The sequence below is a fragment of the Coffea arabica genome, chromosome 4c (assembly GCF_036785885.1).
Source record: "Coffea arabica cultivar ET-39 chromosome 4c, Coffea Arabica ET-39 HiFi, whole genome shotgun sequence".
Taxonomy (NCBI): Eukaryota; Viridiplantae; Streptophyta; class Magnoliopsida; order Gentianales; family Rubiaceae; genus Coffea; species Coffea arabica.
In genome coordinates this window covers 52,151,303-52,170,087 of record NC_092316.1, presented here as the reverse complement: position 1 = coordinate 52,170,087, position 18,785 = coordinate 52,151,303, and the positions used below count along the sequence as shown (strand labels likewise).

Genomic DNA, 18,785 nt, shown 5'->3' with positions numbered 1-18,785 from the left:
ATCATTCAAAGGGTGAGACTGTTATTTGGACAAATTACAGGGATTGATTGGCAATATGATCAAACCTCAGGGGAGGTAAATGTATCAAACCTCAGGGGAGGTAAATGTAATTAACCCTTAATATATATTAGCATCCTTTACATAGTTTATATAGCAGTGACTTGTTAGGTCTCATGCAAAGAAGATTAAGAGTAACACATGCCCTTTTGATGTAAAGCACACTCATTCCATCCATCTTCAACTTCAAGAAAAAAGAAAAAAGGTACAAACTTCACAACAAATATATCCACATTTTTCATGTGGTGAGACGAGGATTATTTCATGACTAGGAACATCTGACTCCTCGGATGTTTTATTTTATCCATCTGCAGATGGTTTATACATTGCAAAGAAAAGACCAGACTTTAGGGTGAATGATATCAGAGTATCATTCTTGTTTGGTAGATGATAAGAAGCGACGGGGATTAATTATTTGGAGCTTATGGAATCAGCACAGAAGCCCTGGACTTGATGAGGTCGATGATAGTTTTATTCACATTGAATGCTGTTGTGAGCACTGGATCTGGAATCAAAGGCGTGGAAGCAAAGAGAGCGGGGGCTATTTTCGAAATCCCTGGATTCTGACTGTTAAAGAAGGCATAAAATAGTGCGTTTCCCTTTCCAACATTAAGCTGAAAGTGCACTAAGCCTGGAGGAATCACGAACACTTGTCCTGCCGTCAGAATTTTCCAGTTCAGGGTATATGCAGTTGATACCCATCCCACAAACAGTTTCCCCTCCGTGACCAGGGACAACTCGGTAGCACGAGGGTGGATATGAGGCGGGTTTTCTCCTCCGGGATGAAATTGAACTCGGTTCATGGACATCCCCAAGGTGTTCAGCGCTGGAAATGCGAAGACGTCTACTTCGGTGAGGTTCACATTGAGGGCATCGAACACTGTTCCCAGTTTTTGCAGCCCATCAAAGAAGAAGTCGTTGGAAGTTACATTCGCTGGGTTTTTGCACGGAAACCCATTGACAAGCACCGGGGAGTTCAAATCCGCAACACAGAAATCCTGCAATGGACCAGGATCAGCACAATGGGAACGCATTGGTAGCTGCACAAGTGACAAGAATGTCAGCCAAATGACGAGGTGAATAACATTGTAGGAAGCCATGTTTTGCATTTGCTAGCTAGAGGGTAGGTAGCCCAAGGTAATTAGGTTATGTATACTTGCTAGGAATTAGCTTGTACGCTTTGATGTCCCAAGGAACGAGTATGGCGGTGTATTTATAGAAGAACTGAAGAAGAAGCCCTCGTGCATTGCATGGCACCAATACTCCTAGGTAGAGGTGTAAACGAGTCGAGTCGAATCGACTTTTGATCTAATCAAGTCGAGTCTTCAGTTAATTTTAAGTTCGAGGTCGACGAGTTCAAAATGTCAAATTCGACCTCGAACTTAAAAAATAATAAATAATAATATTTTTATTTTTTAAAAAATAAAAAAATAATTATTTTAATAAGTAAAATAGTAATTCTTCTTAACAAATAAGAAAATATTAGAAATATATTTATAATTTTACTATTAAAATAAAAATAAAAAAATTATATATAATTGAGCTCGCAAGTCCAACGAAATTAATGTTTTTGAACTCGAATTATATATATGTAAAATAAAAATAAAAATAAATAATCAAACTCGATATAATCAAGCTTGATATATAAAAATAAAATATAAAAAAATATATAATCAAATTCGAGGTCAACTTAATTAGATCGAATTCGATATTAACCAAACGAGTCGATTCGTGTACTGCCCTGCTCCTGGGCCAACTGCTGTTAGTTGACTGAAAAGGAGGATCGGAAAACCATGCAGATGCGCCCACTCATTTTGTCTCTGCAATAGGCATACCTAGGGATGGGGATTTTGCGGACGGGGGCATGGGCAGCCGCCCCCCCAAAAAAAAAATGAAAAGGTTTAGGTCTCGCAAAAATTTCCTTAACTTATATATATATATATATGTATATATATATTTATATGGTCTTAATTTTAAAATCAACATGTTTATCATTGCCATTTTTAAGAATCAACTAATGAATCTCGTTTAATTTCTCTTTGTAAAACATGTAATCTATCAATTTAATTCTTAGTTTCCTTATATTAGCATACGCTATACAATTAATACAAAATTAATCTTGTTATGCAATTAGCATTTTGTATAACTGCTAAGTATCGACAAAGCAATCTTGTTTAATTTCTCTTCGTGAAAACGTTTTATAGCAATCCAACTCTTAGTTTTTATTCGTATAGGGGATTAGTATCACTTCAATAATGTTAGTATAACTCTAAAATAGCGACTAAGAAAATGCTAATTTCTTCATTAGATGTGATTATTAGAACTTTGGAAAAATAAATGACAAACGCGATACCAATAGGAATACAAAACACAAATAAAAGAAACCACAAATAGGCAAAAGAAAATTCAACCAGAGATACAATTTTATTGCTAATAAATTGACGTGAACTAAAAAATAGAAGTATTAGTAAAAATAAAATAAATACCAAAAATTTTGACTTTTGTTTTTCAAAAACTAGTTTTTCAAATACAATAAATAATTTTAAAAAATACTCTAAAAGGTAATCTAAAAATTAGTTTAAATTTTTTTAAAATTTTAAAAATATCTTAAAATATATTCTAGAAACTCTTTTGCTCTTAAATATCCCAAAATATTTTCTGAAAATAACCCAAAATATAATCTAAAAATTCTGCTACAGCAAAATTTTTCAAAAACACCCCAAAAAATAGCTAATTCAAACGGTTGTTGATCCTAACTCTTGTGTAATATTTTAATCTATTATTCAAATAACTATTCTTATTCAAACAGTTAAATACCAAGTTAATGAGGTGAGAACCTCAAGCAACATTATAATTTTTTTTTCTTTGCCAAACGGTAACGGTGTATGTATTGCATAAAATAAGAAAGGTCTACATATTTGGACCCAATTGCTTCTACATCATCTTTGGCTAATCTAACCAACCAAAGGAAGAAGGGATTGCTTACAAGAAATCTCACCAAGCAAGCTAACGGCAAACTTTGTCAAATGATGACCGAATGAATTACCCTCCCTTCTAACCGAAAAAAAAAAAAAAAAAACATTTGTTAAAAAATTATTTATTAAGATTCATAAAATATCTTCCAGGATTGTGCCACTTCTTGCATCACTTGCATTCTTCTCTCCCTGGCAATGATAGCATTTGGAGGTAGAATTTTCAACATGGGCTGCTGTGTGTCCTAACTGATTGGATGTTTTGTGGTCCACACTTCTGCTCCTTCGCAACGTCGCACGTCAAATCACAGCAGAAAAAGAGACTCCGCATTATTTGTGAATAATTTTACACAACATTTATTTATGTAAGCTACCCCTCCTTAAAAATTTTATGGTCAGAGCAGATAAACCAATTAAGTTGCAACACGGAAAACCACTTTATAGATAAAAAAAGCTAACAATCTTCAACAAGATGGCCGAAAAATTGTTATTAAATCATCCACAATCAGCAACGTTATTAAATGCAATTGGTTGGATAGAGTATTATTTGAAATAATTACCGTAGAACTTTTGTGATGTGATGTATGTGAAATAAAAAGATAATTGAGAATATAAAAAAGTGGATTGAGAAATGTGTTTATGATGCAAGCGAAATATTATTTAAAATATTTTGGCTATCCAAACACTCCAATTTAAAATTTGTTATTAAACTCGAATCGGATAACGATTCGGCTAAATTGCTAGATTAAGAGTCAACTGGTTGGATCGATCTGATCGTTCTAAAAAATTCACTGATATTGGCATGATGTCATAATTATTTTATATTTTATATTGAAATTAAATTCTCGGTTATATTACGTCAATTATAGAAAATGTTTCAAAAATATTAGACTTGCAATCAAATATGCATGTTAAAAGTGGAAAAATTCAAACAAGCTTCTTTAAAAAGCTTTGTACTGCAAATGGTGGGGTTGGGGCGTGGGTTGCTGCATAGTGGAATTAAAATTTTATTGCAAATTAGAGAACTAGACATTCCTTAGCATATTAAAAGAATACATACAATGTTACTCCAATACCTCAACCAGATACCTTTTTGGTGGGGTTTAGGTGATGGTTTACAAATCACTACTGGTAAATATCTGCCACTGAGGGTATAATAGGAAGTTTACGATAAGTGTCATGGGTACTATATTTTAATCATACTCACAGGATTGACTTCACAAGTTCTCACCTTATCTGATAAGCTAACTAGACAAGGTTAAAGTGTATTCAGATATCATTACCAAAGAAATGAAGAGTCTTTAGGTAATTATGTCTTATGTCAAATCGGGCCATCTAGCTCCATAGGTAAATAGACTCTTATGTGAAAAATCTACAATTAGCCTGAGATAGAAGTAGGCAACGCATTTTTTTAATCTACTAATTTCAATCATATGTCGTGCTACAGACTTAGGCAATAAAAAACTGCAGCATTTGCCAAAAGAAGATGAAAATCTAGAATACCATTTTCGTTTGCCTCTCTCTTCATAGAGACTCTTTGTTGGGAACAACCCTGGTATATGCTGGTGAATCAGAGGTAGGAGGACTAGATGGATGATATGGTGTCTTAAAAGATTTGCATCATCAGGTTTTACTAGTCAAGTGAATGACCTGTATATTTTATGGGATTCATGTAGCTGACTGTGGCTGTAATGCTTTGTTGACTTTGCTTATGTCGAATAGATTACATCTGTTAAGAAATCTGGAAAAAAGATGGTTGTAGAGATGCATGAGTATTCCATGAAGTAGAGCTCCTATATTCTAGCAGGCAATATTGTCCAGGGTAAGATTTAGACGTAGGAGTATGGACAGTAGAAGACTGGCCAATGTAATGTATGCCATTCAATTTTCCTCTGATCTGGGTCTGAGGAGCTTGATCATGAAGTGTTATTTGGAATCTGTAAGACAGGCTATTAGAAATTTGACTTGTGCGTTTGAACTTATGGATTATTACATATGCATTTGTTTGTTTTGAGTATGGCAATGAACTTAATGGGTGGTTATCATGGTTTTTGTCCTCTAGCAGTTGTAAATGAATTGATTCTCAAACTCAAGTCCTTATTGTTCATCTTCAATTCAATAAGATGATTATCTACAGATGGGGAAGACACTCTATGTTCCACGAGTGGAGGACAAGAATAGCCACATGAGAATGCTGAAGATCTCAAGTATGGACGATTTAATTGCAAATTCAATGAATATTTTGGAGCCAGCTCCAATGGATGCTGAGGGAAAGGAACGTGAAGATGGTATACGTTGCTTTTCATCCATAAGCTTTAAACTGATTTGTGGGTTTTCATTTGACTTGTGCTTTAACTAGTTAATACACCTCGCTCGTATTGGCCAATTCTGCGAATTTTTTGTCCTTAAAAGCATACCTGGGACACCTTATTCTGCAAGTGTTTCTATGCATTTGAGGTTAATTTGACATGATACAGCAGGTAGAGAGGATATTAGTCCTTCCAGTGTAATATTGACTAACGTATGCGGCTTTTACAGTTTAACTGAAGTGATTTTTGTAAATATTTTGGTTTTCAGCCCTTTACTCTTAATCTTTCCCTTGTGTGGCCTGGAATATCTTTTCAACAAATCCGGCTTCTAGGCCTTTTCTTTGTTAATAGAGCTTAACTTGCATTTCCCTTGTAAGCATTCTTTTATGGAGAGTTGTTGGGATACTGAATGTAAAGTATAAGTTTATAGAGTGACTTGCACACATGTGTTTGGGCTTATTTTCCTTTGGCTAAGTTATGTAGTTGAACATGCGTATGCTAGACTAATCTTTATTTTTTTTTGTGCAGTCATGTTGGCTGATCATCCTGTTGATTTGCTTCTTTTACCTGGTGAGTTTTTCCATCTTAATCTAAGTAATTCATAGCATTTCTAGTGAAAATAAAAAGGGGAAGGAAGGCATGGTCCAGTTTTTGGAGGGGGAGTTGGGGGAGCGAAGATGGGGTATTCGTGTGTATGACTGTCCGAAGTTTCATAGTGGTATTTGTTTGAGTAAAAGTTCATCTGGGTGTACCCTTTACTTATTTAGATCGTTATGAACTTTTTATAACTGTTTCCTGAAACATTCAGGACTCGCATTTGACAAATCTGGAAGACGTTTGGGTCGTGGTGGAGGGTAAGGCTCCTTGTGATGACCTCTGTAAAAGATTTGAATTTATGCATTTGCTGAGAATTTAATAAATGTCACCGATGTTTATTTCTCTGAACTTTTTCATATCAATTGTTAAGCATCCATCTCAACCGGTTATACCAATTCTGAAGTTAAGTTCTGCAATAGACAATCTCCAATGCTTGGCAAGCAGAGTTAGTGTTGGGACTCAGCCCCTTCCCCCTTTAGGGTTTTTGAACATGTTACTTCAATTAATCTCTGTCTTGTATACCTTCAAATCTTAAGCTGATATATATTTTTGGATATATTTTGAGTGTGTCCACAAGTTCATACAAAAAATTCGCCCATTGTGGTTGTTAGAGCGTGTTGTGTGTTTGTTTCATTTCATTGGCTATTTGTGCATTCCAGTAACTCTTTATTGTTTTTTGTTGACCCACTGTTCTGGATGCTACGCGGTGATAAATCAAAAGATATTATGATGCATTCTTGACGAGATATCAGGGGCTTGTGAAGGAACGGAAGTGGAAGCAGCCTTTCCTGGGTAAAGTCACTTTCGATGCTTTTATGTGGGAAATAATTGTTTTAAGAGGTCAATCCGGTGGATGATGATAGAATGCTTTGTTGTGCAGTTGCTGTGTCTTATTCAGTGCAGATAATGGATGAGGGTGTTGTTCCAGTCACCCCAAATGATGTATTTGTTGATGCGCTTGTGTCACCCTCTGGTGTAATTCCCATCAGTGCAGCTGCCAAGGCAAGATGTCAATGAGATTGCAGTCTTGGGTTGGACGTTCTTCCGTTGTTGATTTCTGATTTTGTTGGGGGGAGGGGGGGGGGGGGTGTTGCTGGTGGTGGTTTCCCTTTAAATAATTTTTACACCAAGAGGAAGGAAGATTTATGGTGGCGGCACAGGATGTGGTGTATACCTTCTACGATGATATAACTCAAAATTGTACTGAATGTCATAGACCTATTCAAAATAAGGGATATTAGGTGTACGATTTGCCACAGTACTGTTGGGGGGAGGGGGGGGGGTGTTGCTGGTGGTGGTTTCCCTTTAAATAATTTTTACACCAAGAGGAAGGAAGATTTATGGTGGCGGCACAGGATGTGGTGTATACCTTCTACGATGATATAACTCAAAATTGTACTGAATGTCATAGACCTATTCAAAATAAGGGATATTAGGTGTACGATTTGCCACAGTACTGTTGGGGGGAGGGGGGGGGGGGTGTTGCTGGTGGTGGTTTCCCTTTAAATAATTTTTACACCAAGAGGAAGGAAGATTTATGGTGGCGGCACAGGATGTGGTGTATACCTTCTACGATGATATAACTCAAAATTGTACTGAATGTCATAGACCTATTCAAAATAAGGGATATTAGGTGTACGATTTGCCACAGTACTGTTAGGAAATTTGAACTAATAATCTCTGAAATATATCTTCATTTTATACCTTTTCTAACTTCCTTCCCTACATAGCTTTCTAAAAGCTTCCTTCATTTTAAGCATTGTCATTTTGTATCATACGGAGTAGGTTGGCAGCAAATTAATCACTAATACTGCCGTCAACAAGGAACTAGTCGTGCCTTCCCCATGCACAGGCAAGCGAAACATCAGACTGCTCGATAAGCACACAACTTTAAGTCTAATTTGTCTGGCAAACTACGAAGCTATATATCATTCGGTGGCTTCCTTAGCAAATTTGAGCACATATGCATGGCTTCTTCCTGCGATGTTAATATTCATCTGATTTTGTCCTGTGCAGTTTTGTCATCAGTTCTGCTAGCCAGCCAGCTACCATGCCATTGCCTTCCCATTGTGCTGAGCCTGGTCCATTGCAGGATTTCTGCATTATTGCTGATCTGAAATCTCCTTTGCACGTAAATGGCTTTCCCTGCAAAAACCCTGCTCATGTAACAACTTCAGACGACTTCTTCAGCGATGGTCTCAAGGAAATTAAGGGGAGCAATCTTCAATTCTCTCAAAGTGAAGTGATTCTCACTCAGGTGAATGTGCTTTCGTTCCCAGGCCTCCAAGTCCAAGACGGGTTGCTACAGTAAATTGGCTTTTTCTTATCTTATATACAAGTTAGATAATAATCCTACTATTCATGTCCAAGATGACCATCATCACTTCCTCCACACGTATCTTCATTTATTAACGAAGGTAATGATTAGTTAAATTTAAAATAATCATATCCCTTCCCAATAAATGAAAATACATGTATTACTATAAGCTTCTCTCTTGTAATATCAAGTATTAGCCATATACAAAATAGTGACGTTTAAAAAAAAAAAAAATGATAGAATAAGCTTTCTCTTGCAGTGTGTGCAATTCCGTCAGCACCAAATATATATATATATATATATATATGCACATACATAATCTTGTGAAGAAGTGTAGAAAATGGTATCCGAGGTGTAGGAATAAGATGAGAGCATGTACATAAATTATACTCGTCAAACTGGTTAAAAAAAACAAAGAGAAAGAAGCTACAGTCAGTACCATCTGGTGGAGGTTAACTCCATAGTTATTGACATAGAGAGAGCAAGAAGTAAGAACGAGAAGGAAACTTTTGTCTTTTTTCTGAAGATTAGAAGGCTGCTGATCGTCAGTCGCGACATTTGTAGTACTCCTTTTTCTTTTCTTTCTTTATATTCTTCTTAGAGTGAGGTATGGCAGAGGACTGACAAAGACATGAAGAATTGAGAAGAACCACGAATCGGCAGCATAGCAAAAGAAAATTGATCATATATATATACCACAACAATTTGTGAAAAGGACAAGTTCTTCGCCAATAGTGATAGTCCCGGATAATTAATACGTACTATATAGACTGAGGGGGCTGCTAATTAATGTCCCATTGTCATTCATAGCTTCCATAGTCAATGACACAAATCAGATATTTCATTCATCCCCTCCAAGAATAAAACTTCTATATCGACCCCCATAAACTATATATCAGCATCTACTCGTCAATTACCTTTTCCCTTCTTGTTTGATATATATATATATATATATATATATAGCACACCACAAAATTTGTAAACTTCGTTCACCTGTGTCTTGATCAGTGCCTCCTGATCATGCAATTAATAGTGAGGGCTGATCAACTTCAACAAGAATGTGTTTCCTTCCTTAGAAGGGAAAGGTAGAAGCGGAAGGCAAACTAATGAGTACTGTGACAACTAATTAATCCTGGTACGTAGTGGTAAAAAAGGATATGGTCACACCTTGAAATTAAATGAAAATTTTACTTTTGTATGGTCTTAATCAGAGTATTGGTTTCAATTCCACTTCTGTTGCTCTGTCACAATCAAAAACCTCATTATTAATTATCACGGATTCACAGTCTTAATCTTTAAACTGTTTGCCCCGTGACTCCAAAATCTTAAATATGTTGTTCCATCACTGAGTCACAATCTGAAATAGTTTTCATCCCTTTCTGATTTACTTTCTACTTAATTATCAAATAGTTTTGACCCATATATAGCCAGCTCCAGTAATTGGAAAAACCAGGAGGAGCCATGCATATAGTACTATATAGCATAGCATTAACCCGTAGGGTAGAACTATGTATTATGGCTGGCAGGTGCAGGTCATTCATCACATTCGCCCGCACGTACACGTATTTTTGAGAGCTGTGCCAAGTCGATACTATGACTATGTCCACTCTTGCTCAATGTTTTAAAAATCGGACCGTTCATTGAACCGGTGAAGTGAAAAGGTCGAGGTTCAACCGGTCGGATCGGTTCAACCTCGGTTCAATGAATTTTTTAAAAAATTATTTATATAAATATATATATGTACAAAATAAGACATGTAATGGATTAATTTAATACTTTATATGATGAAAGGTTTAATAAATAAAAATATGTTCTTTTTTTTAATGCAATATGGCCTCAATAAGGGCATTTTCGACATTAAGGGGGGTTTTTGTTAAATGTTTGATCATTCAAAGGGTGAGACTGTTATTTGGACAAATTACAGGGATTGATTGGCAATATGATCAAACCTCAGGGGAGGTAAATGTATCAAACCTCAGGGGAGGTAAATGTAATTAACCCTTAATATATATTAGCATCCTTTACATAGTTTATATAGCAGTGACTTGTTAGGTCTCATGCAAAGAAGATTAAGAGTAACACATGCCCTTTTGATGTAAAGCACACTCATTCCATCCATCTTCAACTTCAAGAAAAAAGAAAAAAGGTACAAACTTCACAACAAATATATCCACATTTTTCATGTGGTGAGACGAGGATTATTTCATGACTAGGAACATCTGACTCCTCGGATGTTTTATTTTATCCATCTGCAGATGGTTTATACATTGCAAAGAAAAGACCAGACTTTAGGGTGAATGATATCAGAGTATCATTCTTGTTTGGTAGATGATAAGAAGCGACGGGGATTAATTATTTGGAGCTTATGGAATCAGCACAGAAGCCCTGGACTTGATGAGGTCGATGATAGTTTTATTCACATTGAATGCTGTTGTGAGCACTGGATCTGGAATCAAAGGCGTGGAAGCAAAGAGAGCGGGGGCTATTTTCGAAATCCCTGGATTCTGACTGTTAAAGAAGGCATAAAATAGTGCGTTTCCCTTTCCAACATTAAGCTGAAAGTGCACTAAGCCTGGAGGAATCACGAACACTTGTCCTGCCGTCAGAATTTTCCAGTTCAGGGTATATGCAGTTGATACCCATCCCACAAACAGTTTCCCCTCCGTGACCAGGGACAACTCGGTAGCACGAGGGTGGATATGAGGCGGGTTTTCTCCTCCGGGATGAAATTGAACTCGGTTCATGGACATCCCCAAGGTGTTCAGCGCTGGAAATGCGAAGACGTCTACTTCGGTGAGGTTCACATTGAGGGCATCGAACACTGTTCCCAGTTTTTGCAGCCCATCAAAGAAGAAGTCGTTGGAAGTTACATTCGCTGGGTTTTTGCACGGAAACCCATTGACAAGCACCGGGGAGTTCAAATCCGCAACACAGAAATCCTGCAATGGACCAGGATCAGCACAATGGGAACGCATTGGTAGCTGCACAAGTGACAAGAATGTCAGCCAAATGACGAGGTGAATAACATTGTAGGAAGCCATGTTTTGCATTTGCTAGCTAGAGGGTAGGTAGCCCAAGGTAATTAGGTTATGTATACTTGCTAGGAATTAGCTTGTACGCTTTGATGTCCCAAGGAACGAGTATGGCGGTGTATTTATAGAAGAACTGAAGAAGAAGCCCTCGTGCATTGCATGGCACCAATACTCCTAGGTAGAGGTGTAAACGAGTCGAGTCGAATCGACTTTTGATCTAATCAAGTCGAGTCTTCAGTTAATTTTAAGTTCGAGGTCGACGAGTTCAAAATGTCAAATTCGACCTCGAACTTAAAAAATAATAAATAATAATATTTTTATTTTTTAAAAAATAAAAAAATAATTATTTTAATAAGTAAAATAGTAATTCTTCTTAACAAATAAGAAAATATTAGAAATATATTTATAATTTTACTATTAAAATAAAAATAAAAAAATTATATATAATTGAGCTCGCAAGTCCAACGAAATTAATGTTTTTGAACTCGAATTATATATATGTAAAATAAAAATAAAAATAAATAATCAAACTCGATATAATCAAGCTTGATATATAAAAATAAAATATAAAAAAATATATAATCAAATTCGAGGTCAACTTAATTAGATCGAATTCGATATTAACCAAACGAGTCGATTCGTGTACTGCCCTGCTCCTGGGCCAACTTTAATTTCAAATCTGGTGTCATCGAGATCAGCCCTAGCCCTTAGAGTTGGGGACCCAGTGACACATCCATGCGCGGTGCTCGGCAGCTGTTAGTTGACTGAAAAGGAGGATCGGAAAACCATGCAGATGCGCCCACTCATTTTGTCTCTGCAATAGGCATACCTAGGGATGGGGATTTTGCGGACGGGGGCATGGGCAGCCGCCCCCCCAAAAAAAAAATGAAAAGGTTTAGGTCTCGCAAAAATTTCCTTAACTTATATATATATATATATGTATATATATATTTATATGGTCTTAATTTTAAAATCAACATGTTTATCATTGCCATTTTTAAGAATCAACTAATGAATCTCGTTTAATTTCTCTTTGTAAAACATGTAATCTATCAATTTAATTCTTAGTTTCCTTATATTAGCATACGCTATACAATTAATACAAAATTAATCTTGTTATGCAATTAGCATTTTGTATAACTGCTAAGTATCGACAAAGCAATCTTGTTTAATTTCTCTTCGTGAAAACGTTTTATAGCAATCCAACTCTTAGTTTTTATTCGTATAGGGGATTAGTATCACTTCAATAATGTTAGTATAACTCTAAAATAGCGACTAAGAAAATGCTAATTTCTTCATTAGATGTGATTATTAGAACTTTGGAAAAATAAATGACAAACGCGATACCAATAGGAATACAAAACACAAATAAAAGAAACCACAAATAGGCAAAAGAAAATTCAACCAGAGATACAATTTTATTGCTAATAAATTGACGTGAACTAAAAAATAGAAGTATTAGTAAAAATAAAATAAATACCAAAAATTTTGACTTTTGTTTTTCAAAAACTAGTTTTTCAAATACAATAAATAATTTTAAAAAATACTCTAAAAGGTAATCTAAAAATTAGTTTAAATTTTTTTAAAATTTTAAAAATATCTTAAAATATATTCTAGAAACTCTTTTGCTCTTAAATATCCCAAAATATTTTCTGAAAATAACCCAAAATATAATCTAAAAATTCTGCTACAGCAAAATTTTTCAAAAACACCCCAAAAAATAGCTAATTCAAACGGTTGTTGATCCTAACTCTTGTGTAATATTTTAATCTATTATTCAAATAACTATTCTTATTCAAACAGTTAAATACCAAGTTAATGAGGTGAGAACCTCAAGCAACATTATAATTTTTTTTTCTTTGCCAAACGGTAACGGTGTATGTATTGCATAAAATAAGAAAGGTCTACATATTTGGACCCAATTGCTTCTACATCATCTTTGGCTAATCTAACCAACCAAAGGAAGAAGGGATTGCTTACAAGAAATCTCACCAAGCAAGCTAACGGCAAACTTTGTCAAATGATGACCGAATGAATTACCCTCCCTTCTAACCGAAAAAAAAAAAAAAAAACATTTGTTAAAAAATTATTTATTAAGATTCATAAAATATCTTCCAGGATTGTGCCACTTCTTGCATCACTTGCATTCTTCTCTCCCTGGCAATGATAGCATTTGGAGGTAGAATTTTCAACATGGGCTGCTGTGTGTCCTAACTGATTGGATGTTTTGTGGTCCACACTTCTGCTCCTTCGCAACGTCGCACGTCAAATCACAGCAGAAAAAGAGACTCCGCATTATTTGTGAATAATTTTACACAACATTTATTTATGTAAGCTACCCCTCCTTAAAAATTTTATGGTCAGAGCAGATAAACCAATTAAGTTGCAACACGGAAAACCACTTTATAGATAAAAAAAGCTAACAATCTTCAACAAGATGGCCGAAAAATTGTTATTAAATCATCCACAATCAGCAACGTTATTAAATGCAATTGGTTGGATAGAGTATTATTTGAAATAATTACCGTAGAACTTTTGTGATGTGATGTATGTGAAATAAAAAGATAATTGAGAATATAAAAAAGTGGATTGAGAAATGTGTTTATGATGCAAGCGAAATATTATTTAAAATATTTTGGCTATCCAAACACTCCAATTTAAAATTTGTTATTAAACTCGAATCGGATAACGATTCGGCTAAATTGCTAGATTAAGAGTCAACTGGTTGGATCGATCTGATCGTTCTAAAAAATTCACTGATATTGGCATGATGTCATAATTATTTTATATTTTATATTGAAATTAAATTCTCGGTTATATTACGTCAATTATAGAAAATGTTTCAAAAATATTAGACTTGCAATCAAATATGCATCTAATAATTTTATATAAAAATCTAAATTCATGGCCAAATATGTCAATTCTCCAAAACTACTTGGAAAACTAAAATTAAAACAAATTAATACAAGTTGAAATCACTGATGCTAAATTGATAAGATTATAGGGACGAAAACATCTTGATTTAGAGATCATTCAAGAAAGCGAGTGCTTTTAGTATTTACACTAATTGTGTGGCATTTTCTTATTCCTATTAATAAATGAAAGTGTTACAATTTAACTAATTCAGATTATATTTGGGGAAAAAAAGAAAGAAAATTTTGAGAATCGGATCAACCAATAAAATTGGATCACTGATTTAACCGATTTTTGACCATAACAGTTTTGTACTACAAATCTGTTAAAAAAAAAGACTAATTCACAATCGGACTGGTCAAACCGACCGGTTTGATCCGGGTCTAACAACACTGCAAACACGTACACGGGGGTTGGCAGCCAGCCCAGTTATGTTATTAATTTAAAAAAAAGTAGGAAATTGAAGGGAACATAAACTTGACCTTCAAACAACCGATATAAGTAAGGAAACAAGGAGTAATGTTCCCTTATCCTAGAAACTCGGATATATTGTAACCTATGCTATCTAAACGAACTAAAGACTTGATTCTATGTGGTAACTTGGAGCTCCATTTCCTCACTTGGGATCCTCGGTGACATATTTTCTATGCCAATCCAATGCCACTAATAGTATTGTGCCAAGTGTCATGTTATTGTTTACACTTTAATTTTCTAATAATTTAATTTGGCTTAGTTTAACACAAGTGTAAATAATAACATGACACTTGGCGCAATACTATTGGTGGCATTGGATTGGCATAGAAAACATGTCACCGAGGATCCCAAGTGCCATTTCCTGCTTTACTCCGTAATCACTATGGATTTAAAAGAAAAAAAAAAAAAAAGGAGGCCGCCATGCCCTGTTAAAAAAATACTAATAAAAGTTGGCCGCCTCATTTACAAACTAGCCTCTGCTGGCACCGAATAGTGGCATAGAGGATCCCAACTGGTGTAGCAGGGACCTGAAAAAAACAAAGGCAGCCCACCTTGTCCAAAATAAAAAAAATAAAAAAGACACTGCAGGCTATTTCAGATTTAAAAAAAAAAAAATCCACTAACAAGAAAACCCCCTCTACTCAATCTTTTTATTTTTATTTTTATTGCACCAATATTCAAGAAATTTGCTTTGTCTAGCTTCTTCTAGTCCGTTCTCAACAACAAGACAAAAGAAGATAATATTTTAATTACTACGTCATACTGGTATTATTGCTGCAACACAGCCAAACCCAACATGACAAAAGCAATTGCAAATGCTCAATTATTAGAAAGGGGAGAGTCAATAAATTAGACAGCATATGGGACAAGATCAGAAGAAAACTTCAAACTTTACTTTAGCTTGCAAACCTTTAGAGAAAAAAACAAAAGCAATAGAAAACTCGAATTTTGCTGCCAAATGAAGCCAGCAATTTTATCTGGCAAACTAGCCAGTTTCATCACTAAATTAGCCAGTTAAATAATGACTATGGCTCTTTCTCTCAAGAGTCCACGGTCAATTCAAACATGCTCAAGTGCATAGAAATCACTTGCATTCTAATAGGTTTGAAGATCATAGCTACCATCATTTGTAATTTTTTTTGGGTTAGAATTTAGAGCATGAACTAAGAAATAACACTAGTAGTTACTATTGAGAAAAAAAAAGAAAAAAGAAAGAATCATTATAAAGTCTTGTATTGAAGGATTGGAAATGGTCTTAAATTCTTCATTCATGATCTCTTTATTTATAAAAAAACATACAAGTCTTCTGCTAATAGATCTCCTAGCATACATACAGGTGCTTATGATGCTTTGATTGAAGGGGGATTATTTTTATTTGCAAGTGCCTTGGTACAAGGTTGTTTGCCTCAAAGGCTTCATTCCTCATTTTGCTTATATTATTCATTAGAGGGGAGCTCAATCCTGGTCCGGTGCAATCGTTATTGTAATCGATGTTGATCATGCTCAAACGATTAGCAGATGATGGATGATGCTCTTGCAGGTTGTCACCAATTTGCGATAAGTCTTCTTTAGACCCTTCAGTTCAGTAGTAGGGTAAAGGACGTCAGAGGTGATAAAAAAAAAAATGGTGTGGCTTGTAGTAGTAACTGAACATGTTGGAGTTGCGGGAGGGCAAACGGTACGGTGGAAAGCTGTGATAGTGAATCCTTTGCTGATCTGATCTGATCAGATCAATAATATATAGCTTGAAAATGATTTCATGTCCTTTTTTAAAGCAAATCTATCTTGAGGGAGAAGTTCTCTTATGACATATATAGACGGAATTTTCCCTCAAAGTAAAAAAGAAATAACAAATGCAGCCATCAGAAAGTACTTAGTGGACAGCGTCATGGCATATGTCATTGGTATATATATAGATACATATATAAACTGTTGTGTGCTTGAAGATGCAAAATGACGACGAACTGTCCCCCAATGATAATTAAGTAGCTAATACATTATTGTTTAACAGCAAAGTCAAGTGCTTAGCCTGAACCCTTTTGGATCTTAATGAATTAAAACAAAATCATGGCATGGCTGGATTTGTATACCAGCTCAGAACTTATACAGCCTTAGTTGAAGGAGGAGGTTCAATATTTGGGCAAAAAACTGACCAACCTCAGAACCAGATGTGCCTCCTTCTTGAACATTTTTTCCGATCATATTGGAATGATCACCCGCCAACATCACCTTTAAATACATCCCCTTGTTTGATCTCTTGCAAGCCTACTTCTTTTAGTATAAATATTACTAGCAATTAACTAAGAAGTCAGCCTGTTGTCTCCCACAATGTTATTAGCTGCTTTGGTAATTTTGTCACTCACTCGTGTCATTATTGCCTTCTGATCCAAGTCCAGTGCAGGATTACTGCGTTGCGGATCTGCAACTCCTGGGGTAAACCTAATACACTGAAAAGCCCCCGTAGTTTCAAAACGTACAACATGACATCTCATGTTTTGAACTAAATTGTAAAGACGACGGAATTCGTTAAACTTAACGGAAATGACTTATTGGAATCTAAAAAAAAATTTTTTTATACTTAATTTTTAACAAACATACCTGTTCTACCCCTTAAACCTCAATTCTCTCTATCTAGAGAATGAAACAAATGATTTTTTTGAACTGTCTTTTGCTTAATTATATCAGGACATTCGGGTCATTTCGTCCATTTCCATCAAATTTAAAGGATTCCGTCACTTTTATAATTTAGTTTAAAGTATCGGGTATCATGTTGTGCGTTTTGAAATTACAGGGAGTTTTTCTGTGTAGTAGGTTTACTATGATTTTTTTTTTTTTTTTGTTTCTTTACCCTTTTTTTTATTATTATTATTATTATTATTACTTCTTTCCTATGTTAAGGCTTGTAGTTCCCCTTAGAACCAAAAAAAAAAAAAAAAAATTCTTTGAAGGCTGCAAGACTGGGGCAGCGAACTAAATATTCGACAGTCTCAACGTAGGGATGTCAATGAATCGCATCGAGTTCCTCCGTCAACCGAGTCATCCCTCGTCATGGAGGGGAGACTTTCAGTTGGCTGGGTATCAACGGTGAATGTTTTGTAGTGGAAATTACTTAAGTTGTGATCTTTCTGGTGAAGAGTTTGTGATCCCACCAGGATTAGTGCTGCACCTCCAACTCAAAGTCGGGAAAGAAAATGCAGTACGTTTCTTCACTTCTTTTAACAGTCAGAATCCTGGGATTGATCAGATTATTGCACCAACTCTATTTGAGTCTATGCCTTTGATTCCTGATCAACTGCTGTGCTAAAGCAGTATTCCACGTGAATGAAACTATCAATCGAGCTCATCATGAGGTCCCCAGATGATCTTGTTACTAAACATATACTAATAAAAAGACTAGCTAAAAATGAACCAGTAGTACTGCTACAATAATCTTATTGGGTGACAATTATCCACGATGCTGGTAAGAGGAATGAAATATTGGTTAGAGTCTTGTAAGGTCTAAATCCAGAGTCTCCCACCCGATGAAATTGGTGGATGCGTTTACGGGTATGCCTTTATCTCCCTTGCGATAGCTTTAGAGTCTAGAAAAGATGAAAAATGTGGAATAGATTAAAGAAGAAGACAGAGCATGAAGGAGAGGGGAAGAGAGAAACGGTCAAACACCAGATAGAAGGGAGAAAGAGTCCCAAGAAGAAGGAGAGGACATTGTTTCGATGAATTAACATCAGGGAGAAAGAAGTGTGAAAAAGATGAGATGGTGACAGATAGGAGAAGGTTAAGGGCATTGGGTTTTTTAGAAGGGCCACGTATCATGAGTAATTTTATAAATTCAAAAAATATATACAATATATTTCATTTTATAATCCTCTATTAGGCTCAAAAGTAATCGAACTTGTAATCTTGGAACTCGAACTCGACTTGATTTGCTACTTGAGTAGCTTGAACTCAAGTTCGATAAAATCAAGATGAGTCGAGTTTCTTCTGAATTGAGCGTCGTCGTCGAGTTGCTTTCAAGTAGATTTGGTTCACTTACATTCCTAGTAATCATGCTTTATGATACATCACTATCAATAAAGTTCTACCATATAAATAAAGCAACTATTTCATGTTTAGT

The 18,785-nt window shown here is 35.4% G+C and overlaps 3 protein-coding genes across 3 annotated transcripts; 1 reads left to right on the top strand and 2 right to left on the bottom strand.

Moving 5' to 3' along the window:
• Positions 1 to 204: 204 nt before the first annotated feature.
• Positions 205 to 1,252, bottom strand: LOC140005406 (germin-like protein 1-1). Its single transcript, XM_072046381.1, has one exon. It carries the CDS (start codon positions 1,164 to 1,166, stop codon positions 480 to 482), a length of 687 nt encoding a protein of 228 aa, XP_071902482.1. The 5' UTR covers positions 1,167 to 1,252; the 3' UTR covers positions 205 to 479.
• Positions 1,253 to 4,018: 2,766 nt separating this feature from the next.
• On the top strand, positions 4,019 to 7,648 carry LOC140005405 (5-formyltetrahydrofolate cyclo-ligase, mitochondrial-like). The gene is made up of 5 exons (XM_072046380.1): positions 4,019 to 5,317; positions 5,867 to 5,908; positions 6,147 to 6,192; positions 6,657 to 6,727; positions 6,816 to 7,648. The coding sequence occupies exons 1-5, from the start codon at positions 5,167 to 5,169 to the stop codon at positions 6,950 to 6,952; spliced, it is 447 nt and encodes a 148-aa protein (XP_071902481.1). The 5' UTR covers positions 4,019 to 5,166; the 3' UTR covers positions 6,953 to 7,648.
• Positions 7,649 to 10,340: 2,692 nt separating this feature from the next.
• On the bottom strand, positions 10,341 to 11,389 carry LOC140005404 (germin-like protein 1-1). Its single transcript, XM_072046379.1, has one exon. The coding sequence runs from the start codon at positions 11,300 to 11,302 to the stop codon at positions 10,616 to 10,618; it is 687 nt and encodes a 228-aa protein (XP_071902480.1). The 5' UTR covers positions 11,303 to 11,389; the 3' UTR covers positions 10,341 to 10,615.
• Positions 11,390 to 18,785: the final 7,396 nt, after the last annotated feature.